Here is a 26,708-nt window from a genome sequence, read left to right on the forward strand (position 1 = left end):
GCTAGAGGAAACCAGAAGCAACTAAAGATTGCAATTAAAGAACACCACTTAAATTGGACATACTAACACAGAATAGTAACTGTGAGAGGGACCTCGGAGTCCTAGTGGACAATCACTTAAATATGAACCAGCAGTGTGCTGCAGCTGCCAAAAAGGCCAACAACTTGCTAGGCTGCATTAACAGAGGGATAGAATCAAGATTATGTGAAGTGTTAATACCACTTTACAATGCCTTGGTAAGGCCACACATGGAAATGGGAAAAGATATCCTGGCTATATTAATATAATCGGCTGATGTCTTAATAATTAAATAATGATTAAAAGGAACTTACAAATAACAAATCAGGAGACTGACTTGTATGACTTTCCTCTATTGGATTTACAAAAGAGACCTGTTAAATTTTGGAAGGATTTTGGAGAAGGGACAAAAGAAAAAAAGAAAAGAAATTAAGTTTTAGGATATTACTTGAAGGGCTTAAAGACCAAGATTGTTCAAAGTAAAGTGAAACATATGGAGCTGATTTATTTGATCAGGGTAAAATACATATGTTGCTACCTTTGATAACCCTTAATGGACTTTTGCTAATCAGGACTAAATAATGAAGCTTTAAGATTTTGTTTATAGATAAGAGATGAGATATGGGAAAGAGAGATCATTTGATGCATTTTAAGAAAAGATAATATGCTTCTGTTGAAGGGGAAAGTAATTTTTCTATAAGATGATTCTTTTTTGTTTGTTTACTATATATATTTTTTCTTTTCTAATTTCCTATTCTTTTCTTTTCTGAGCTTTCTATTTTATCTTTTTACTCTTTTTTAGTTTGTATTAGCTTTCATATTTTTAATTCTAACATTTAATAAAATTATTTTAAAAAGATATTGAACAAACGTAAGAGATTTTCTCTATATACCAGTCATAAAAATTCTACATTCTGTCACCTATTTCTCCGTCCATTACATTTCGTATCTACTCATTCTGTCTCCAGTTACAGTTGTTAGAATGTCTTATTTTTCTGACATTTCTAGAGCACGTTGCTTTCCAGTGTATTTGGGTTGCACATAAGTTGCATATGTATACTAGGAATGGTATTTGATATGAAGCAGAAAAGCTAAAAGAACAAGGAAATCTGCAAAACCAAAACTCATATAAGAAAATATTTATTTTTTTATACTCAGAATCAGACTTCTGTGATTTTGTGTAACATGGCTGAATGATTTATTGTAAAAAAATCCAAATTATATATGTTGGAGAAGAATGAAAAGTAATAAACCTCAGTAGTTAAGCACAGTGTATCACTATATTAAGCAGGGTTATACAAACAGGTGCTCAAACTGTTCAGTCATAGAAAAGCTGGGTTGGGAACATCTCTGACACGCTTAAATATTTTGTTCCAGATAGAGACCAAAAATGGTTATTTCAGAACAGAAATGGTTTGGTTGTGGATAAAAGCAGGGAAAAAACCCCAAGAGTGGGATAGATGAAGATAGTATGAACTACTTTCTATTCAGAAAGTTCAGTAGAACTCCTGAAGTATAATGATTTCTTCAGGGATTGAATAACACAACAACCATAAAAGATCTATTTTATGTACTTGCCTAACATTACGTTATGTATATATCTGCGCTCAGCTACTGAGGATTGCAATATTTTACAATTTCTTCACAGTTTCATTGTATCTGAATTATATGTGTGAATATCTCCTAAAAGTAGTAAATGTAGCTGGGATATTTTGGGAATAGGACAAACAGCATCCATGCACAATAAAGTGATTATTATATCTAGTGAATAACAAAATATAATGGTTAGTACAAAAACTTTTTTTTCTGCCTTAAAGTCAGTGTTGATTCTTATATATAATCTTTCAATTTCACCAGTCCATAGCATCCACTACATCAGACATGTCAAACTCACGACGTCACATGACGTCGCACAACGTATCGGAGCTTTTTCGCCATTGCCGGCAATGGGGTGGGCGCGGCTCTGGTATGATGAAACTGGCCCGTGGGCCGGCAGTTTGACACCCCTGCACTACATGGACAACTCCCCACAATTTTTTTGGCAAAATTTTAGAAGTGGTTTGCCATTGCCTGCTTCCTAGGGCTGAGAGTGACTAGCCCAAGGTCACCCAGTTGGCTTGTGCCTAAGGTGGGACTAGCTCATGGTCTCCTGGTTTCTAGCCTCATTCCTTAACTATTACACACAAAAACAGTTACCATATATTTTTTATGTTTAAATAAATACCTTTTTATGACCATTGGAGTCCACACATTTTATTAAGAAGAAAAGAGATGATTTTCATAGGTGAGAAAGTATAACCTTTATTCCCCCTTTTAAACAAATACTTTAAATTTGCAATCATATCATTTATTCTGAACGGTGAAATTAGTATGTACACCTTATATAAATTGACAGACTTTCTATAATATGAACACAGAACATGGATTTCCATTTCTAAGAAGTATGATTTTATATTGCACACACAGTAATTAGGACATTTCCATTTCAACTCACATCAACATTTGCATACTCTGCAGCACAGAAGTTAGATCACGTTTACAGAAATCTGGTCATAAAAAATTAAAATATGAGACAAAAAATACACTCAACTGCAATACTAACAGAGCAAAAGAAAAAAATTCAATTTTTGCTGATTTGATGGGATAGCAGTTGATACTCTTGTACTTTTCAGACATGTGCAAACTTTACTTAAACAGATTTAAAATGCTCACTTGTTTCAATGAACATTGATTCCATAAATATAGGGGGTTATGCTTTGTTTAGTTATTTCCTGATTTTTTTTAATATGGTAACTTTAAAATTCAGTCATCAAATTACAAATTTTATTCAATTAATAAGCTATTTGACATGATTTACAGATTGACTAATTTTGAGAAATATCTGTCCTTTCAATTTAAATTCCTAGTTTCTTAGAAATTGATAAAGTATATTTTTTTACAATCACAATCACTGCATAGTTTGCATCCAAGATGTGAGAAAGAGTATAAAGATTTGCTCCTCTCCATATGAGCCTCCAGATGTGGCCACTATGCTCCTAGGTTAATCAAGACTAAAAACAGATGCCTGTTCTCATTCTTCTTTGGTAGGTTATATGTAACTTATTGATGATTGATTGGCTGATTGGTCAATTAATGCATAAACATTGGGAAATAGTTGTCCCTTTGACAATAGGCCCTTCTAATATTCTGAGATGGAAATGAACTCCTGGGGAACTGTAGTTGACAATGGACACTCAGGTGACTCTAAATGGCCATTTAAAGAGCCATTTAAAGAGTAAAAGGCAGAACTCCTTATATCTATACCATCAGAGTCCAAATATTTGGGTTCCTGAGTTACACTGAGTGAGCAGGAATTGTCTTGGGCCACATATAAAATATATTATAAGTTAATGTATATAAATATCAAATATCCTTTATTTTTTATATTACATTTATGATCTTGTGGGGTTGCATTGTTATTTGTCCAGGGTTCCATATGGCCTATGGTCTGGACATACCTGATCTATATGGTTTCTCATAGTCAAATCTTGCTTGCATGTAGGAATTGTACAGGAATTCTCCTATGATTTGTGGAGCCCAAAAAAATAATCATGGATAGCATGAATGGGAACCCCCAAAAGTCAAACAGTTTCAGAAATGGAAAACCTTATAATGAAATGCTTGTTGTTGCTGGAAGTATTGACTGGCTTTTCTCAGTCTAAAGAATGATTAACCTAACCATTATTTATAAATCAAATTAAAACATTATGAACAGAACTGCATTATGACTTAATGCAACATGTAAAGTCATTTTCCCAAACACCTACTGTAGCTATCCACAAATAATCTCTGGTTCATTAAAAAAACTGATGAAAAATGTAAGCCTACACATTATTGTGAACTATCTTCCTTTTGAACATAATTACTAACATGATGAAAAAAACCCACTGAGTCTGTAAATTAATGGCCATTATAATATAATTATTCAAATTCCCAGAAATCAAGGCAAACATAATATATGTCAAATAGTGACTTTTACTCATAAAGAACCAATATAAAGATTGGTTGATTTAATATTATTTGAGGATAGGGTAGCTGTTCTTTCTGAATATCTATTAAGTAATAAAACATAAATCACATAATTCTATAAACAAACACAAAGATAATTTGCATTGTTTAGATCATACTGTCATTAATTAAATCATGTAATTTGACACAAATAAGATAAATTAATGTGTGTGTTTTTAAAAGGTCTAATCCAGATTATTTAGACTATTTCAATGGACACATCCAGTATTTCTAAGAATGTTGAGATAGAAATATTGTCCATTGCATCTATTAATCAGTTATCTATTATATTGAATTTTCACTATAATGCTTCTGTAGAGTAAAGGCTTTTTGTGGAATTTGAGATCTTTATCCCATAACAATACTTTAATAGGCTGGATTGCTTAAGTCAGTTTCCACTATATGAAACATGACTAATGACCCTATTGTTGGAGCACATGCTGGGTAATTAATACATTGTATAGAAATATAAGAAAGCTAGTTCAGTGTAATGGTTAAGAAACCAGGAGTGGCTAGAAATCAGGTGACTAGTTCTTTCCTGCTTTAGCCACAAAGCCAACTGAACTCTCTGTCAGCCTTGAGAAGAAGACAACTATTTCAGACAATCTTGGTTAGAAAACTATAGGTGCTAGTCCAGGTAGTTGCCAGGAATGAACATTAACTTGAAAGTACAAAATAAAGTTTTTAAAAAAGGAAGTGGTCATACCAACAATACATAATTATTAGTCAATTAGGGTGTCATGGTTCTGACAGACAGAGACGAATAAAGCAGAACTTTGCAAATTCCTCAAAGAACATGTTTGTTAGTTACTAAGTATCAGCACATCAAAAGTGAAACCAAGTCTGGATACATAAGCAACAATTTTCCAATACAAAGTTAAATGTTCCACCCACAAAAGCTATGTAAGCAACTATGTTCCCCAATATAATTATTTGATGGGCTTTTTATGAAACGCCCAGTCTCTAGTCTCGGGAGCAGCCGATGACCTTGGTTCCCACCTTTGGGACAAAAGATTATTTTGAATAGAGAAGCACCTGGGCAACCCCCCTCCCTCCGTTCTATGTGGCAACCTCAAATGAGAAGGAAAATGGCTGCAACCATGCTCATTTGTAAAGTTGACATAAGGGATAATTTTTGAAGTGGACTCTTTTTTGGAAGCTTCCAAAAGAAAAAAAAAACTCTTAGAATCTTTCCACAAGGCTGTGAACACAGAACTCTTTTGCAGGACTCTTGAGACTTTTGTGGCTATTAAATTGCAGTCAACACCAGAACTATATGTTGATTGGGTTATTTTGTTTGCTGATTTGACCAATAAATATTTGATTTCCATTTTATTATATTTAACTATTAACTATAAACTATTGAACAAGGAAACAGCATTTCCAACAGCCTAATGAATACTATTGTCCTTTTTTACCACTATTATGTAGGAACTAAAGTACAACTGCCATCTGTTATGCCCAAATAAAGACTCTATTATGCATTATACAACACAAATTTGTTTGTTAAAGTTTTGGAAATTTACCTTAAAACATCAGAATATAATTCTGAAGATTTGAAAAATTAAAAGACAAATAGCAAAGATCACAGAAAAAAGCCTATGCCATTATTCTGCCAAATGTATGGCTTTTTATCTGTCAGAATTCTAAGTACATACAGAAATGTTTTTTAAAGTCTTTCCCTAGGAGTGACAACCATAAGCACCAGTGGGAGTACAGTAGGTACAATTAGCTACTGGACCTTGTGGCAGGTAGTAAATTATATGCAACACACTAGTACATAAGATGCGTTCATAGATTCCTTGGTGTTAAACTATAGTCTCAGTGATTATAGCACATTTCACCATTATGTTATTGGATATATATTATTGATTTAAAAAAAAACTGTATGTAAATTAATGCAAGTAGTGAGCTTTTATTGATACAATTTTACAGAAAGCATTTTTAAACCAATAAAATATTGCTTATTTGTATTAATTTCAAATACGCTTTTTCTCACAAAACCTGGAAAGGAGGTTGCAATTAAACTGAGGCTATTCATGAATAGTTAGGCAAATATTTAGAAATGTAAATGTAAAGAAATGCAGGGCTAGAATGGCATATTGGCAAACAGTGGGAAAGAATTCCAATATCACACTTTTTAAAATACTGATTGTTAATATTTGAATAAGGCTCTCAGTATGAGTGATCAACAGTTCTGCTATGTTAATCCCTAGCAGGAATTTAAAATATTAATGTTCTTGGATAATTTTTTTAAAAATATTATGGGTCCTCAAGAAATTGTATTAAAAGTACACAATAATAAACATATTATACTATTGACCTGAACTCTTCTAATGCAAAATATGTATGTGTCAGAACCTACATATTATTAAGGGGAACCTTCTCTCATTCTGTTTCTTCTATTGCTCTGGGTTCTGACATAGTCCTGGAGGGGAGAGGGGAACCGCTAAGGGGTGTCTCTTTGTTTTCTCTATCGCTACAATGTATCTCTCTCGCTGTGTCTGCATACTTGCTATTTGAACTATTTCTCCCTTGATGTCACCTTGGGGGAGAAAGAAATGAGCCTCCAGCCATCTCCCATTTCAGAAGGGAAGGTGCGAAGCCGCAACAACATCACGACGAGCCTGGGAAAGACCAGTGTTATCAGCAACTTGCCCACAACGGCTTATCACCTGAGGATTGGCCTGTTTGAACTGACTGGATGAACTATTGGGGTGGGACTTGCTGGGGACTCTTTTAACCTATTGATCTGAGCGGGAAACCCTCAGATCCTGTCTATTATGCCTGCTATCAGCTTCTCCTAATAAAAGTTTCTTTTGGAAGAAACTGCTTCCACGAGTTCTGCTTTCTTAAGGTGAGGTATTGAAGTGGGCCCTGACAGTATGTATTAGGCATAAAATAGACATAGTTTCAAGATTCACTGAATTGAATCTGATTTCTAGTAAATATGTTTGCAATTCTTAAATAGTTTGTCTTTAACTGAACAGTTCCCTTCATATATATATTCAGATGTGCTACTGTGTCCAATAGCATTTACTTCTTAGCTGAGTATGGATAGAATTACAATCTTAATGTATCAATGAATAGTTACTCCACCTATATTAGCAAGTAAATGAACTATACCAGCTTTTTATTGACATCTCTCTTTCCCTCCTACTATTGCAGGATCCTACTTATAAATGTCTGCATCATTAAACAGAGATTATGATTTGTACGATTTCTGGGGGGGGAGGAAGCAATTTTCCAAACTAAGATAGTCCTGAAACGTTCATTAGCATTTGTGCAAGTTTACTGTTATTTAGCATAGTCATAACAATTCACAATTACACAAGGCTTCTGTGTATTAGTTCATTAGATTGCATGCCTTTATTTGCTTCCAAGCACTTATTGTAGGTAAAAAATAAAATATTATTTTCCTCTTCATCAATGCCTTTAAAAGTTCTGATCCAGTCTTTAAATAGGGTACAACTATATGTTATAATTTTGATTTTTAGAAAGCAGGTAGGCAAGGTTAATATTATTATCTTGTGTTGTAATGCATGCAATAAGACTATAAAGATAAAAGAGGATGAAAGGGAAGCTGCTTTAAAATTCTATTGGCAATGAAATAACAGTTCGAAGTTTTAAAAAACTGTGTAATATTTTGTCACAACAATGTAAGAAATAAAATTAAAATATAGTTTTTATCAAGCAAATTAATCTTTTTCTAAGCATCCACAAATCATAATCACCGTCTTCATCATCTTTGCCTTGAAAGACGTGTGGCATTTCTCCCTACGAGAAAAGGCTTTCTAGTATTTCAAGGTGAATATATCAAGATGCTAACAGCCAACAATATGAATAACATCTTTTTTTTTTTTATTCTAGTCTAGGATTTTTTCCCCCAGTAGTTTTTACCTAATGCCCAGGACATTGTGACACAGGCAACACTGACTGATCAGTGTGACCTGGAATACAAACTGGTAATAAATATCCCACCATAACTTTAGTATTTGAGTACAAAATCATGAAAATCCCGAAGCAGAATCACACATGTAACCTGGGCATAGCTATCCAACCCTTTAGCTACACCTCTCTCTCCCTCTTTCTCTCTCTCCCTCTCTCTCTGTTAGTGCGTGCATTCACTGAGTTTTTCTTTGTTTGCTAGCAGTACATTTTACAAAGAGATAGGCAAATTTGAAAGTAACCATTAAGCTGTCTTTATACAATGCTGCAATACACCATTAAATTAATAAACAAAGAAAGCCCAATATACCTTTTGCAAGTCTCCTCAGAATCTGACATCGGCATTTAAACGAGACAGCTATCATTCTTGCTCACCGTCTTCAGAGGCCAAGTATAATCCTAAGGCTCCACTTCGGAGGATGCAGTAGAAGCATATGAATTCCTCATCCACATACCAGAAGAAAGGTAGTCCCAGTGGGGAGTGACAAAGCTTAATTTCTCTTGGCTGATGCAGAGATCAGCTCCATGTCATCCGAGCAGAGCTATGTCATTCAGTGCTGCTCCTACCACTGCCACTGCTTGCAGAAACAGCTGAATAGCTTAAAAAGCAGTATTTAACAGCAACACGGCATCAAATGGTGTAAGATCCCAACAAAGATGCTAAACATAGCTTTGCTGCCATCTCCTCGACTATGGTATGGTATTGTACAGCAAGCTTTGGCTTCTGTTCCAGGCAAAGAGCCATGCATTTTAGCACAAATCAGGGGATTCCCCCCCCCTCCTTCTTTCTCAATCCTTCAGATATTTAACTCTCTGTTAGGATTGTGTACTGATTTATTACAGCACCAAATATATCTTCATTCTTAACTGCAGATGGTCAAGAAAGTGAACAGATTTTCAATTTAAAGATAATTTCAAAGTGAAAGGATGCCTTACAGTTCCTGAGAATGAAGGGAAAAATGGAGAAAAAGAGAGAAACTCAGAGGAGGCTTTCTAAGAAGGTATAGTCGTTAATCATAGTAATGATGATAAACAGGCAATACACAGGGAGCCAGGAATGAAAAAGGAACATAACCTTTAACTATGTCTATACATTTATCCTTTTAGCCTTGTATTAATAATCTACTATAACATTACCAAATTTTGCACATGATTCCATAACACTCAATTTATCTAAGTTTTTTAACAGCCTCTAATCTGTTAAGCAAATAAAATTTCCCATTTATACTCTATCATAAAATAATGAGATAGAACATGGCACTGAAATGTTTTTCAACCCTTGTAGACCAATTACATCTCTTTTTGTGGTCAAACTGGTTAGGAAGATCCCATTATAAGACTTCAAAAACTGACTGGCACTCACTTTTTACAATGTGATTTTCGTTCTCAATTCTTTTATAAAAGGAAGAAATTTAAAAGTCCCTAGTGCCACAAAAAATATTATCTGCTACTCCCAGTTTTTCTCAGATCAAATCAAATCTTTGTTTTAATCTTAGATCATAACAAAGATAAACTTTATAGCAGCAAAAAATGATATCAGACAGCTTTGCATATAGATGATCAGAGAAAAATAAACAACCAAATGATAAACAACCATGGCAATAGAATTACAGAATTTGCCAAACAGAATTTATAGAATTTAGTTACAGGCATTAACTGAAACATTGGTATAGTGTGTGCAGCTGTTTGAACAAAATTGCCAGAGCCATAAGGACTCTCCTAATATTGAGGTTAGCGGGAAATAAATTTTCTTGGGATCAGTCCAGCCTTCTTCCCCAAACTGGCTCAAATTTCATACAGATTACTGCAAGAGATAAGAAATAAATAAAACTCCCATGTAACTTCCTTAACATATGGACATAAGTAACTATCTTGAACCAGGCTCAAAATACAGGTAGTCCTTGAGTTACAATCATTTGTTTAGTGACTGTTTGAAGTAACAATGGCACTGAAAAAAGTGACTTGTGACCAATTTTCACACTTATGGCTGTTGCAGCATCCCCATGGTCACGTGATCAAAATTCAGGTACTTGGCAACTGGCATGTATTTATCACAGTTGCACTGTCTAGAGTCATGTGATCACCATTTGTAATCTTCCCAGCTAGTCTCCAACAAGCAAAGTCAATGGGGGAAGCCAGATTTGCTTAACAACCGCATGATTCACTTAACAACTGCAGTGATTTGCTTAACATCTGTGACAAAAAAGATTGTAAAATGGGACAAAACTGCCTTGCTTAACAGAAATATTGGGCTCAATTGTGGTCGTAGGTTGAGGACTATTTGTACAATAAAGGGAACTGTGCTTATTTAAATTTATAAGAAAATTCCGACTTCAAAAATATGCTTCAAAGAGTTTTCACACAGAGTCAGTTTGGTATAGTGATTAATACATCAAGTTAGAAACTAGGAGACTATGAGTTCTAGTCCACCTTTAGCCATGAAGTCAATTGGGTGACCTTGGGAAAATATCCCTATCAGACTTAGGAAGAAGGCAATGGCAAAACACTTCAGAAAAAATGTTATCAAGAAATCTGCAGTGACTTGTCCATATAGTGCAGTGGTGGCGAACCTATTGTACACGTGCCAGAGGTGGCACTCAGAGTCCTCTGTGGGCATGCACGCCGCCACACCAGCAGCTTGCGCAGGTCCATTAGGCCGTTGCCGCTGCCCAGAGCCGCAGCCCCACCCAGCACAAAGGAGGCAAAGCAGTCGGCTAGCAAGCTCGAGTAGAGGTGGTAGAGCATGCCCACTCCCAGCAAGCCAAAGGCCACCTGAGCAGAGAAAGCCGGATCCCCACTGGCAGCATGGCCCTGCAGTCCCAGATAGGATTGCATGCCTCTCCCCATCTCTGCTGGCTCTGGGCAGCCATGATGCCGATGGGGATCTGGTTTTCCCTGCTTGGGGTGGCCTTTTGCCTGCTGGCCCTGGGCGTGCTCTACCATGTCTATGCGGGTATTCCTAGCCAACCACTTCACCTCCTTCATGCTGGGCAGGCCTGCAGTTCTGGGCAGCGGTCTAATGGACCTGCATGAGCTGCTGGCGGTGGCAGCCTGAGGTGCATCGGATACGCGAGGGGAACAGGCTCCACATGTGGGCCAAGGGCAAGATCTGTGAGGGGGCCAAGGAGATGACTAGCAGCGACCTGCTCTCCAAGCACAAGAAAAACAGATGGGATGGAGTAGGCGCGACCAGCGGTCTACATTACGTGCCTCCCCCCTCCCCTACTCCACCTGCTGCTGGAGGGCTGGCCCAGTATAGGAAGCAGGCTGCAGAGCCCCAGAGTGTGCCAGTTGAGGGTCCAGCAGGCTGTGGCTGCTGACAGACACTGTTGGCTCCCATGTGTCGCTGGCCTCTGTGTGTGGGGGCCAATGGTGTCAGACAGCAGCCGCCCCAGACCCTGCCTCACCTTGCCTTGTCCTATGGCAATGGCACCCTTGCCCTGCCCCTTGCCTCACCCCGCAGGATGAGCCTCCTGCCCACCACCCCACCCACCAGAGACCCCCTGGATCTCCCCCAATCTTGTCTGGCCTCCCAGATGTCCCCCCCCCATGAGCAACTTCGAGGTGGCCATGCCCACCCAGTCTGCCGTGACCATCACAGCCATGCGCCCTAGTGGACCTCACCCATCCAGTGGGTCAGCCCCATCCCCCACCCCAAGGGCACTACAATGCTGATGCAGCCCTGGCACTTTGTGATATTATGGACTGTTGAAATTGAAAGATTATATCTTGCAAGTTGATTTTGATAAAACATTTTAATATAGAGATACATTTTGATCTTACTGCTACACAGTGATTATCCACATTTTGTAGTCCATAGATCAGCAGTCTCCAACCTTTCCAGCTCCATGGACTGACAGCGGTGGCAGTGGGAGGGGATGGTTTTGCACCTGCAACCTAGGTCCCATGCATGTGCAAATGAAGCTTTGCTCAAATGAAGCTTCACGCATTCAACCGCCACTTGCATGGACCAGTTCCCAACAGGCCATGGATTGGTACTGGTAATGGCCGAGGGGTTGGGGACTCCTTCCATAGATGATTGTTCTGTTTAAAGAAGGCAGGGGAAGGAAATCTAATGAAAAATAAATTATTTTTAGTATTTGTATTGCTTTTATTGTTTTATTTTTTTTTTAATATTTTCAATTGTAATATATTTTTTGAATTGCAAGCCACCCAATAACTGAGATGAGCGGCTGTAGAAAATAATTAATTAAAATACTGGAAATGATGGACCAAACCTTGGAACTATGTTTTCTTTAGGCCTATTCTTCATTTACTCCAAAAGACAAGTGTTTAAACAGCCCATTGGGGACTCAATGTGGGAGTTCCAGGCTGGAGCATTGATGACAGATTCTACTGCCTCCCCTTGCCTAGAGTAGCCCCAGAATGAGACAGGCAGCAAATAAATTTAACAAATAAATAAAATTATCTGAGAAGGATCTAAGTCAGAAGTTAAATACTCTAAGAGAAACTTGACTGGACTTGAAGTATGTCTCTTTCACAGTGGAGAAAAGAAGCAAGTGCACTTCTGGAGACATTTAAAAAAATGTTTTTAACAATTCATTGAGGAGGGATTCAAAAAGATGCTTCAGGTATACAGAGAAAGTACATAGCATTTGTCTACAACTCTGCAAAGCAGCTTCATCTTTTCCTAGGACTGAGCACCAAAAAATTGTTTCTATTAAATGAAGAATTTGCTGCATCTAATAAGCATGTTGATATACTGAAACTTTATAAAAGGATTTATTGGTAGCTGGAAGTTACTTTTAAGGCTTTACACTGAGCAAGCCTATTCTTGGATAAGGAATATAATCTATATTAAGTGAAATACCATTTTTTGACCAAAAATCACAACATTATTTTTATAATAAACTCTTGGACAGTTTCCAGGACAATAATGATAAAGGTTAAAGAATAATAAATACAATTACTTTGATGCAAGATATAAGAAAGGTCCTATTCTATTGCATGCATATGTCTGATTCCTCCTATTCTCCCTATATTGAACAGAAATTCTTATGAGTATTTCTCACATTAGGACTTGGCTTGAAATATTGTGCCTTATTTTATCTGGATTTGCAAAAGAGAGGACTTGGTTCCTCCATATTTCTTTAAAGTGAACATAACTCCATTTGAGATCTTATTGCTCAAAATGCAAAATTTAGACACTCTCATTCTTCAAGCCCCCACGTCTTCAGATCAGCATTCAGATATTTGGGATTTATTTCTTTTCTGTGTTTTCAAGCATAGATACGGTTACAGGGATTCCTCAATCAAGAAGAGATGTATTACCTTCTGCAATACATATTTCATAGATCAAGCTGCCAAGTTCCAATGAGAAAATAAGGATGGTTCCTTATCAGGCCAAACACTGAAAAAACATCCCTGGCATAAGCATAACAATATGTATAGCATTTCAAATTTGCTACATCTTAAACACTGGATGAATATTAGAATTATTCTATCAAATATAGCTTGAGTATATCTCATATTTAATAATATGGTTCTGTAGTTTTCAAATATTTGAGGTTAAAGAAAGTACAGATGACCCACAAGTAATAATGATCTTATCTTATCAAACTACAATAAGAGGATATGACATATATTTCATTACATTATATTTAGACTGCTAAGATATACTTTACAACCTAAGAATGCTGCACACTAAGGGCTATAATTGCTATCTATTATTTGACCTATAGGTATGCCCTGAAATATGTAAAATTCATTTTGTCTGAATACTTTCATTTACTATCATTTCCACCTTGGTTATGCAGACTTTCCAAATTAAACACAATCAAATTGGAAATAGTTTGGTTAAGATCAAGTACTATTTCCTAGAAGTATGATTGACTTCCCAAAGCACATTATCTTATCTTGCAATCCAAAGGAGCATATGTGATTGATTTATTATACTTTACTGAAAGCTTCTCCAGAGAACACAATGATCTTCTGTATTTTAAAATTCCTTTTCAGAAACTATGCTGACTATGCAGTAAGGATAACTGTGATTCCCTTCCACTGCTTTATTGTAGTAAAACCATGAAACTATTTAACTTACACATTATGTGCAGAGAACTAAAATAATTTTATTTCATACCTTACTTATGAGCTTGAGGGAAATATCAACGTTTGATGAATTGGTGATGTTGTTTGACTGTTTAATGGTATGCTGTTGTTGTTGTTAGTTGCAAAGTCATGTCCGACCCATCGCGACCTCATGGACAATGTTCCTCCAGGTCTTCCTGTCCTCTACCATCTTCTGGAGTCCATTTAAGCTCACGCCTACTGCTTCAGTGACTCCATCCAGCCACCTCATTCTCTGTTGTCCCCTTCTTCTATTGCCCTCATTCTTTCCCAATATTAGGCTCTTTTCCAATGAGTCCTTCCTTCTCATTAGGTGGCCAAAATATATGAGTTTCAACTTCAGGATCTATTTGCCAGGAATTGAGAGGGCCGGATGCCATGATCTTGGTTTTGTTACTGCTGAGTTTTAAGCCAACTTTTGCACTCTCCTTTTTTACCCACATCAGGAGGCTCTTTAGTTCCTCTTCACTTTCTACATTAAAGTGGTATCATCTGCATATCTTAGGTTGTTGATATTTCTCCCAACAATCTTAATTCCAACTTTTGATTCATCTAGCCCTGCCTTTCTCATGATGTGCTCAGCATATAAGTTAAATAGGCAGGGCGACAGTATACAGCCTTGCCGGACTCCTTTCCCAATTTTGAACCAATCAGTGGTTCCGTGTCCAGTTCTCACTGTTGCTTCTTGATCCGCATATAGGTTTCTCAAGATATCTCAAGAGATCTCTAGTCCTCCCTATTCTATTGTTTTCTTCTATTTCTTTGCACTGTTCATTTAAGAGGGTATTCTTATGTCTTCTAGCTATTCTCTGGAATTCTGCATTCAATTGGGTGTATCTTTCTCTTTCTCCCTTGCCTTTTGTTTCCCTTCTTTCCTCAGCTATTTGCAAAGCTTCCTCAGACAGCCATTTTGCTTTCTTGCATTTCTTTTTCTTTGGGATGGTTTTAGTTGCTACCTCTTGTACAATGTTGCGAACCTCTGTACATAGTTCTTCAGGCACTCTGTCTATCAGATCTAATTCCTTAAATCTATTTGTCACATCTCCTGCATATTCATCAGGAATATGATTTAGTTCATACCTGAGTGACCTAGTGCTTTTCCCTACTTTCTTCAATTTAAGCCTAAATTTTGAAACAAGGAGATCATGATCTCAGCCATAGTCAGCTCCTGGTCTTGTTTTTACTGACTGTATAGAGCTTCTCCATCTTTAGCTGCAGAGCACATAGTCAATCTGATTTCTGTGTTGACCGTCCAGTGATGTCCATGTGTAGAGCCATCTCTTGGGTTGTTGGAAAAGAGTGTTTGCTATGACCATCGTATTCTCTTGACAAAATTCTATCAGCCTGTGCCCTGCTTCTTGTTGTACCCCAAGGCCAAACTTGCCTGTTATTCCGGTTATCTTTTGGCTTCCTACTTTAGCATTCTAATCCCCCATGATGATAAGGACATCATTTTTTAGTGTTAATTCTATAAGGTACTGTAGGGCTTCATAGAACTGGTCAATTTCATCCTCTTCAGCACCAGTGGTTGGGGCATAGACTTGAACTACTGTGATATTGAATGGTTTGCCTTGGATTCGAACTGAGATCATCCTGTCATTTTGGGGATTGTATCCCAGTATTGCTTTTCCTACTCTTTTATTGACTATGAAGGCTACTCCATTTTTTCTGAGGGATTCTTGCCCGCAGTAGTATACCTGATGGTCATCTGAGTTAAATTCATCCATTCCTGTCCATTTTAGTTCGCTGATTCCTAAGATGTCGATGTTCAGTCTTGTCATCTCTTGTTTGACATCTAGCTTGCCTTGATTCATGGATCTTACATTCTAGGTGCCTATGCAGAAAAGATCTTTACAGCATCGGACTTTCCTTTATTCACCAGATGCATCCAAAGCTGAGCGTCCTTTCGGCTTTGGCTCAGTCGCTTTACTCTTTCTGGCGCTACTAGTACGAGCCCACTGCTCTTCCCCAGTAGCATATTGGACACCTTCCGACCTGAGGGGCTCATCTTCCAGCGTCATATCTTTTTGCCTTTTGGTACTGTCTATGGGGTTTTCAGGGCAAAGATACTAGAGTGGGTTGCCATTTCCTTCTCCAGAGGATCACATTTTGTCAGAACTCTCTGCTATGACCTGTCTGTCTTGGGTGGCCCTGCATGGCATAGCTCATAGCTTCATTGAGTTATGCAAGCCCCTTCACCACGACAAGGCAGTAATCCATGAAGGAGAATAGTTTGTTGTATTTTCATATAACATATAGTGTATACTGCAAAAATGCCTAAAAATAGTGACTGCCTATTTTCACTGGAAGATATTAACATTTAAATAATTCAAAAATTGAATGATTTGAAATATTATAAGGAAACTGTTGTGTCCTGGGCCTGCTGAGGCAGTCAGCAGGCCCAGAAATGTTGCAAGTAGTCCCGGGCAACCTAAAAGCTGCCCGGGACCAGACTGGTTGGTGCCGGTCTTGCGCACAAGCGCAAGGCGTGAAAAAGGGGAGTTGGGATTGGACGTTTGGGAAACTATAAAAGGCCTGCAAACCTATTGGTTTGCGGAGTGGTAACGTGGAATGAAGAAAGGAAGAACTTGGTTAACAACTTGTGTGTCGCTTCAATGCCGCGAACCCCAATACTTAAAAGTGGCGACGAAGATGGGATCGCTGCAAAGAAGAAGACAACTCAAAGAACCTAGCCTCTACAAAAAGAGCTGGAAGACAGGAAGTCGGCCCCCAGATCTGCACTCACCTGCCAGTACGCAAATGCTGGAAGTGGGCTTGGCAAATGGGCCTCTTCCCAGCCTGAGTTGCAGCGAGGCTAAGAGAAGCTAGCAATGTTGAAGATCGGCCAGTTGTCCGAATTCGACGTGTCTCAGCCAGAGTGTTGGAACTCTTACGTGGCCCAGGTAGAAAACTACCTTCGAGTTAACCAGGTTTGAGAAGACAGTTTGAAGGCAGCAAACGTGCTGTGCATCCGCGGGCAGGACACTTTTGATGTGGCTAAAAATTTAGTAGCTCCTGCGCCACTTGAGTCTGTAACGTACACAGACTTGAAGAATATGCTGAAGGACCATTTTCATCCAAAGCTATCTGTAATTGCGTGGAGGCACGCTTTTGAGCAGCGGGACCAGAAGCCTGGTGAGTCTGCTGTGGAATTCATTGCTGCCTTGAGACAAGGAGCCAGGCCTTGTGAGTTCAAGGACCTGGAGGAATGCTTAAAAGACTGTTTTGTCTGCGGCCTTAGAAGTAGAGAGCTGCAACAAAAAATCTTTGCTAAAGCTGAAGTCACATTCCAAGATGTCTTACATGAAGTTGCTGAAGAGGCAGCAGGCAGCGCTGTGAAGGCCTTGCATCTCACCAGAAGCACTACAGCAGTTGCATCCATCCATCAAGAGGTTGCTCAAGAAGTGCAGGACCCGGATCTAGAAGAAGAGGTGGACAGACTTCACCAGCCTGCAGTATAAAGGCCGCGAGAGAAGCCAGTCAAGACCCCGGCAGCCCTTCAGTGTCTCAGATGTGGAGGACGCCACAAGTGCTCAGACTGCCAGTTCCACTTCACCTTTTGCCCGGCATGTGGTAGGCAAGGCCACATTGCCATTGTCTGTTTGGGTCGCCAGCAGGTGCAACCTTGGGAAGAATTGCTTCAGAAAAGTACCAGGGTCCCCAGCCAACACAGGGTGGGTTTCTGCACATCGCGCAGGAGTATTCTGAGGACAGGGACACACAAGCCCCTTAAGCAAAAACTTTGCATTGACGTGAAGTTGCAAGGGGTTCCCTTATCGATGGAGTTGGACACAGGGTCCGCTCTGTCAATCATTTCACTTGACACCTTCAAAAGGATTTGCAGCAATAGTGGTCTTCAAGTCAAACTCAGGCCATCAAATCTAATACTCACTGACTTCCAGAATTCCAAAGTTAATGTGAAAGGGGAGGCTATGCTCAAAGTACAGCATAAGGCTTTTGAGGGCCTCCTAGATTTGGTGGTAGTTGGGGGTGAACGCACAAGTCTTATTGGACTCGATTGGTTTGAGGCCCTTGGAATCCAGGTGACTGGGCTTCACAGCGTGCAAACGTTGGGCCTTACAGAAGTCTGCAAGGAGTTTGCTGATGTGTTTAACTCAGAGCTTGGCTCCTACAAGGGCCTCCCATTGCATTATGTTTAGACCCAACTATAACACCCATCAGGATCAAGTCTAGAAGGGTGCCTTTTGCCCTCAAAAGCAAGATAGATGCAGAACTGGATAAGCTGCTCCAGCAGGACATCTTAGAGCAGTGGTTCTCAACCTGTGGGTCAGGACCCCATTTGGGGTCGAACGACCATTTCACGGGGGTCACCAAACAAGGCTGTCTGCCATTTTTTTCCCCTTTTCTTTGGCCACGCCCCTGGCACCCGGTGATGTATAAGTGGTTGGGGGTCACCACAACATGGGGAACTGTATTATGGGATCACGGCATTAGAAAGGTTGAGAACCACTGTCTTAGAGCCTGTGGACTCTAGTCCATGGGAAACCCCCATTGTAATGCCTTTAAAGCAGTGGTTCTCAACCTGTGGGTCGGGACCCCATTTGGGGTCGAACGACCATTTCACAGGGGTCGCCAAACAACGCAGTCCACCATTTTTTTCCCCTTTTCCTTAGCTGTGCTACTCCCTTTTATTCTATTGGCTTTCGAAAGCCAATAGAATAGACTCTCTTGAATACAGTCTAATTCTATTGGCTTTCAAAAGTCAATAGGAATTGCCAGGCTGTCTCTGCCCTGCTAAGCCCGCCAAAAGTCTCATTCTGCAAACGGTGCTGCACCAGTTGAGTAGTCCTCGACTTACAACCGGTTGAGTAGTCCTCGACTTACGACCGGTTGGAGTCGCGGCATTAAAAAGGTTGAGAACCACTGCTTTAAAGGCTAATGGAGAAGTCTGCATATGCGCAGACTATAAGTGCACAGTGAATAAAGCGTTGCAACAGCACGCATACCCAGTGCCTATGGTAAGTCACATTCTGGCCTCCCTCAAAGGGAGGCACCTTTTTGCAAAACTTGATTTGGCACAGGGCTATCAACAGCTACCTGTTGATGAGGCAACTGGAGAGGCCCAAACAATTGTGACACATAGAGAGGCCTTTAAGGTTAAAAGACTGCAGTTTGGGGTTAATGTAGCCCCTGGCATATTTCAAAGTGTCATGGAAAGCACACTTCGGGATATTCCTGGGGTCTGTCCCTACTTCGATGATGTCCTCATTGCTGGGGAGTCATCTCAAAATCTAGCAGAAATATTAAGGGCTGTCTTGTTTCGTTTCCACCAAGCAGGCCTTAAATTGAAGCAAGATAAATGCAAAATAGGAGTCACTTCCACTGACTTCTTAGGTTTCAGGATTGATGCTCAAGTCATCCACCCTGCTGAATCCAAGCGTCAAGCGATTCAGCAGGCCCCAAGTCCCAAGTCCAAGAATGAGCTGCAAGCTTTCTTGGGGTTCCTAAATTTCTATCACACATTTCTCCCACATAAGGCTGCAGTGGCAGAACCGTTACACTGGCTCTTAGACAAGCAGATTCCATGGCAGTGGACTAAAGTCCATGAAAGGAGTTTCAATGAGGTTAAGGCCTTGCTCTCTTCAAATGCTGTATTAGCGCATTTCAATGAGCAATTCCTGTGTGCATCGCATGTGATGCATCTCCTTACGGGGTGGGAACAGTACTTAGCCACCTGAAGGCTGATGGGACACAAGTCCCTGTTGCCTACTACTCAAGGACTCTGTCATCTGCAGAGCAGAATTACGCTCAGATTGACAGAGAAGCCTTGGCCATAGTGGCTGACATAAAGAAATTCCATGATTTCTTACAGTATATGGCCACTACTTCACAGTCTACACAGACCATAAGCCTCTGCTGGGTTTGTTTACTACTAACAAACAGACACCACACATTATTTCCCCATGTATGCTGAGATGGTCTATTTTCCTGTCAGCATATGACTACAGTTTAATTCATAAATCTGGAAAAGAAATGGGCCTTGCAGATGGCCTCAGCAGATTACCTCTCAAACAAATAGAGGCAGATCCTGGCCCTGCTATTCACATTCTTTCCATTCAGGAGTTGCCTGAATCTCCCCTCAATGCTAGGGACGTGGCTGCAGAAACTGCCACTGATCACTCACTCACACGCATACTAACATGGGTCTTGTCAGGATGGCCTGACACGTGTCCAGATGCTGCGTTTCAAAGCTTCTGGCAAAGAAGGCACGAACTGTTTACATTTAAGGGATGCCTGTTAGGGGGTAGTAGTTATCCCAGCCTCACTGAGGTTTAGAGTCTTGTCCTCTCTGCTTGAGGGACATCCGGGCATTGTGCACATGAAAGCGTTGGCACACAGCCATCTTTGGTGGCCTGGGCTTGATAGAGCTATTGAAGCTCAGGTCCACGGGTGCCAGGTGTGCCAACAGTCATGGCCTGAAATACCTCAGGCCCCTGTACACAGGTGGGAGGAGACACAAACCTCTTAGTCAAGGGTACATTTAGATTATGCTGGGCCCTTTCAGGGGCAATTCTTCCTTATCCTGGTGGATAGCCATTCCAAGTGGCTAGAGGTTGTACCTGTCTCCTCCACTACTACTGGGAGGACCATCCAGGTGTTGAGAGGAATCTTCGCTACCCATGGGCTCCCTGATGTCCTTGTCTCTGACAACGGTCCCCAATTTATTTCTTGTGAGTTCCAGGCTTTCTTACAGGCCAACTTGATCCGCATGCAACGTCAGCTCTCTTCCACCCTTCCATCAATGGGCAAGCTGAACGGATGGTACGCACCACCAAAGATGCACTCAAAAGAATCATGCATGGTAGCTGGCATCACAAGTTAGCAGATTTTCTTCTTGTACACCGCACCACACCTTGCACTGCCACAGGAAAGAGCCCAGCTGAACTCCGCTGGGGTCGACGCCTCATCACAAAGTTGGACAGACTGCACCCAGACCGGGTGGCTTCACAGATGTCACAGCCGCGGGCACCTCGGAGACTTTAGGTGGGTGATCCAGTCTGGGCAAGGAATTATGGTCCTGGACATCTCTGGGTCACTTCTGTTGTCTGCAAAGTCTCCGGGCCGCTATCATACAAAGTGACTTTGGGAGATGGCCGTGTCCTTCGGCGCCATATTGATCAACCGTACTGGCGGTTGTCCCCCAACGTTTCTGCTCCTGGCTCTGCTCTGGGAGAGAGGGGGACCAGGAACAAGCTCACACTTCAGGTCAAAATCCTGGGAATCAGTCTTACAGTGCCTGGGGATTTCCGCAGGTTTCTGTTAATGTCGGAGTAGAGAAGCAAGGGCATCCTCAAGGTTCAGCTATTGCTCCGAACGGGGAGTCACCCCAGGGGGTGGCCTGTGCATCAGCAAGTGCTCCGAACAGGCATTCTCCTGAGAGGGGATCTGCCATAGAGGTGGCTCCTGACTCTGGCACCTCGGCCACCTACATGGGGGACTGGAACTATTGGGGCACGGCTGCAATACAGGTCACATCTGAGGCTGGTCGCGGCCTCAAGGGACAATGTTCCCAAGAGCAGTCCATGGTGGAATGGGAGAACCCCACTCCACCATTGGGCTTGGGGAATTTCTCCCTGCTGAGGGAACTTGGCTGGAATTCAGAAGATCCAGCAAGTCAGCTGCGGCGGGGGTCACCTGACATACAAAGGCATCAAAGTCCTGGTCTATCGATCCCACCAGACAGGCCAGTAGGCCAGGCACTATTAAGTAAACGTCCTGGTCTGCCTAGTCGGGCAGGTGAGCTGACAGACCAGGCACACTCCCTGACCTTGCGTAGGTTGCAAAGGGCTAAGGCCCCTCCCAAGCATCTGGGACACTATGTGAGGTTTCTGTCATCACAGAGGAAACTTGCTGGTCTGTAACTGGATGAGGGTGCCAACACCTGGTATAGTGTAAATCCACCAATTATGATTTTGGAGAACGTTTTGTTTAAGTCAGTGGCTCTCAACCTTTTTAATGCCGCGACCCCCAACCGTTCATAAGTCGAGGTCTACCCAACCAGTCGTAAGTCAAGGACTACCCAACCAGTCGTAAGTTGAGGACTTTCCCTGCCCGGGAGTGCCGCGCATGCGTGGTGCCACCCCCTGCGCCGGCCGAGGTGCAGCTGGCAAGCGGCAGAGACGGAGCAGGCTGACCACCGGTTGGGCCACCAACTGGCCCAGCCCAAGGGAGGTAAGGCACCCGCTGGGCCCCACGCATGCCAGCAACCCTCCGCCGGCCTACCACCTCCCACCCCTGGCCCTCTTTTACTTACATTTTTAGTAGTTGCTCAGCAGGGAGTGGTGGAAACGTCCAGACAGCTCGCCTTCGCTGCAGACAACTTGCAGCACCGTTTGCAGAATGGGATTTTGGTGGGCTCAGCAGGGCAGAGACAGCCTGGACAATTCCTATTGGCTTTTGAAAGCCAATAGAACTAGACTCTATTCAAGACTCTATTTCAAAAGCCAATAGAATAAAAGGGCTATCACAGCTAAGGAAAAGGGGGGGAAAATGGCAGACTGCGTTGTTTGGCGACCCCCGTGAAATGGTCATTTGACCCCAAATGACATTTGGGAAACTATAAAAGGCCTGCGAGCCTGTTGGTTTGCAGAGTGGTAACATGGAACAAATAAAGGAAGAACTTGGTTAACAACTTGTGTGTCATTTCAATGCCGCGAACCCCAATACTTAAAAGAAACAATATTCATATTTGCTCTGTTGCTTAACTTTAAACTGTGGTGAACATACCTGGTATATTTTTTTGTTGTTAGTTGTGAAGTCATGTTCAATACCAATCATGTTAACATTTTCACAGTCTTTGTAAAAATTATATTTCTTATACATCAAAATAGGGCAATAGTCATCAACAGGTAATTCAAGTAGATCCTAATACTCAAACATGTAAAACCCTCCCGTCTTCTCCTCCCTCCTTTTCTCTCTCTCTCTCTCTCTCTCTCTCTCTCTCTCTCTCACACACACACACACACACACCACACAAATCCTCAATCTTTTTTTTTTCAAAGTATTTAAAAATATGTCTGTGGTAGTAACAATGATGTAATTGAATTTATATGCTATGATAACTAAATTCACTACTAAAATGAATATATCATGACATGATTTTCAACCTTTCAATTAAAGAAAAGTCTTTCAACAATAAGAAACTGCAGCAAGTATTTGTTCACAGTAAGGAATTTGGGGGAGTGGCATAGATCAGTCCTTTCCAATCTGATGGTCTCTAGATGTGTTAGACAATAATTCCCACCACTGCCAGCCAGCATGGCCTTGTTGGATGATGGATGTTGTAATTCAATACACCTGGAGGGTGTTACACTGGGAATGTTGCTTTAGACAGACACTCAGATTCCCTATGGCACTGCGCAAAAGCAAAACAGAACAAAACCAATACAAAACTTGCAGACCTGACCAAGGAACTTTGCAACATAGTGAATCTCAGATAAAATTCTTCAAAATCACAGTGTGGCACAAATTATATCTTTGAAAATCACTATGTTAGGCTAAAGGAATTTTATTTTAATATTTTTGCATATTAGACAGCAGTTATCTGAGAACACAATCAGAGTTTTACATCAGTATGCTGAACAAAGCTGGATCATAACATTGATATATATTTATCAAGGGTTTACTTGGTGTTGAAGGTGAGCTGAAATGAATAGACTTTATTCAGCAGCAGCAGACATATGCTCAGTAATTTTTAAAATGTCACAAATTCTTATATACTAATAATGTGATAATTTTGCAGTTGTGGCAATTTCCTCAGTTTAGCTTGTGAAATACCTTAAGTGGCAAAACAAACAAAAATCTTCTGAAAACAACTAAGAATCCTAAGTATTTTTTCAGTCTGATTAATAAAGGACTTAAAGCACTTGAGCATACTATATAATGAAATAAACCATAGCCAGTATTTCTTCATCAGCATTAAACAAGAAAATGTGCAATTAAAAGAAAAAGCATTATGCATTGCCTATCATATCAATACAGTTCATGACAGAACCTAAGCAAAAATAAGGCAAAAAAATCTATACAGGAAAACTACTGCTTGTTTCTACTAGCAACATGCATATAATTAAAGGCTCTGGGATTTAATGTAATCCCCAAAGCAGCAGATCTCTCTGTCTGAAGAAGAGGTTTCGCTTGCTGTTGTAGATGCATAAAGCAATGTAATTCTGGTAAGATACTGTATTTTTCAGCTCATTGTAATATTGATCTACTAGGACAATTTATAAAAATAAATAATTAGTCCCTTAGTTTCTGATTGAAAACTTGATTTTTCAATTAAAATTATTTCACCGAGCGGGGATGGTCTGTTTCTTTTAACAGCTCTCAAACGAAACCAGCATGGCTGCATAAAGAACTCTCTGATAAATTGAAAGACAAAAAGGACAAGTATAAAAAGTGGAAAGACAGGCAGGTTGAATATCAGCAAATAGCCTGAGTCTGCAAAGATGAAGTGAGGAAAGCTAAGGCTCAAAATGAACTAAGGCTTGCAACCAAAGTCAAAAATAACAAAAAGGCTTCTTTCAACATGTAAAAAACAAGAAAAAAGTTAAGGAAATGATTGGTCCATTAGTGGAAGAAAGTGGCAAGAAGGTGACAAGCAACAGGGAGAAAGCAGAACCATTTAACTCGTTTTTTGCATCTATCTTTACACAAAGGGAAAAAAACAGTCCAACCTATCAAAAACAGTACATTAAAAAACAGATTAGAAAAATAAGTTAAGATAGGCAATAAAATGGCAAGTGAGCACCTGTCCACCCTAGACAAGTTCAAATCACCAGGACCAGATGGATTACACCCCAAGGTTCTGAAGGAACTGGCAGATGTGATCTCAGAACCACTGAACTATATTTTTCAAAGATCCTGGAGCACTGGGGAACTACCAGAGGACTTGAAAAGAACTGATGTACTTCCTATCTTCAAAAAACGAAAAAAAAATGGATCCAGGAAACTACAGACCATCAGCCTGATCTCAATACCTGGGGAAATTCAGAAAAGATAATCAAGCAATGCATCGGCGAACACCTAGAGGCAAACAAAGTCATTAACAAAAGCCAACATGGCTTTGTCAAAAACAGATCATGCCAGACAAATCTTATTGCATTCTTTGACCAGGTGACAAAATTAGTGGACCAGAGGAATGCTGTGGATATAATTTACTTGGACTTCAGTAAGGCATTTGACAAAGTAGATCACAGCCTACGACTTGATAAGATATATAGGTTAGACAGCATCACCACCAGATGGATTCATACCTGGCTGACCGGGCGTACTCAGAGTGTGGTCCTCAATGGAACTGCATCTACATGGAGGGAAGTGTGTAGTGGAGTGCCCCAGTGCTCTGTTCTGGGCCCAGTGCTCTCCAACATCTTCATCAATGATTTGGACGAGGGGAGAGATGGGGAACTCATCAACTTTGCAGACAACACCAAGCTGGTAGGAATAGCCAACACTCCAGAAGATAGGCTTAAGATACAGAAGGATTTTGGCAGACTTGAACATTGGGCGCTATCTAACAAAATGGAATTCAATGGTGAAAAAAGTAAAGTTCTACATTTAGGCAAGAAAACCAAATGCACAGGTACAGTATAGGTGGTACCTTGCTCAATAGTAGTAACTATGAGAGGGATCTCAGAGTCCTAGTGGACAATCACTTAAATATGAGCCAGCAGTGTGCTGCAGCTGCCAAAAAAAAGCCAACACAGTGCTAGGCTGCATCAACAGAGGATAGAATCAAGATCACATGAAGTGTTAATACCATTTTACATTGCCTTGGTAAGGCCACACTGGAGGGGTGGCTACCATTGAGGAGGCCCTCATTGACTGTGGGAGAGCGGCAGCTTCTTCCATGGCCCGAGATTGCTCCTTTGGGCCAACGGTGGAAAGATTGGCCAGTAAAATGGCCGATCACTTTGCCGCTGTAACCAAAAGTCAGAAGAACATCTAAGCACCTTGGCTGAGCCGCGTGAGACTTTTTTCCCCCCCTCTCTTGGTTCTCCTTTTTGTTGCCTGTAAAAAGCATCTTTGAAATTATTTCCCTGCTCTAAGAAAGTGGCGTTTGTGAGTGTGGGAAAAGAAGCTTAAATGGACTGAATTAACTTAAATTGACTTTTTTTATTTTTATTTTTTATCCACTTTGGGGTCTTGGAAAAAACTTTTAATATTGAATTTACTATTGGGCTTAGTCTACATGTGAAGAATTTTCTCTTTTTTGCTTTTTCTGATCTTGTTAAGTCATTCCTGGTGTCTGGGAGGAGATTTTATAGTGTACTGAGGACATCTTGTGGAGAAAGTCAAAATTGCAACTGTCTTTTTTTCTGATGGTGAGATTGACTTTGACCTTTTACCATAATCGGAAGGTCAAAGGGAAATAAATAAATAAATAAATAAATAAATAAATAAATAGGAAAAGACAAAGAAACTTATCAGCTGTATTTGTAGAGGTGGATACTGACTAAATGTTTTTTGAACACAGCCTCTACTAAAAGATAACAGACTGTTTCTAATTATTATTGAAATGGAGAAACCCTATTCTCAACTTGACTACAAACTCATATTGAAAAAAAAAATTTAATATAAATTTTTATTTT

At 40.3% G+C, this 26,708-nt stretch overlaps 1 protein-coding gene across 9 annotated transcripts in view; it reads right to left on the reverse strand.

Moving 5' to 3' along the window:
* Nucleotides 1-26,708, reverse strand: part of GRIP1 (glutamate receptor interacting protein 1) — a 562,796-nt gene that overhangs the window by 363,356 nt on the left and 172,732 nt on the right. For 2 of the 9 annotated variants that reach the window (XM_039342267.1, XM_039342265.1), the window contains exon 1: nt 8,324-8,778. The exons of the other annotated variants lie outside the window; for them this stretch is intronic. In XM_039342267.1, the coding sequence (XP_039198201.1) occupies nt 8,324-8,378 (55 nt within the window). In that variant the 5' untranslated portion in view covers nt 8,379-8,778. Of the gene's footprint in view, nt 1-8,323; nt 8,779-26,708 lie in introns of those variants that run through there. 9 annotated transcript variants of the gene reach the window in all.

The sequence above is a fragment of the Crotalus tigris genome, unplaced genomic scaffold (assembly GCF_016545835.1).
Source record: "Crotalus tigris isolate CLP2741 ecotype Arizona unplaced genomic scaffold, ASM1654583v1 scf7180000017782.1332974, whole genome shotgun sequence".
Taxonomy (NCBI): Eukaryota; Metazoa; Chordata; class Lepidosauria; order Squamata; family Viperidae; genus Crotalus; species Crotalus tigris.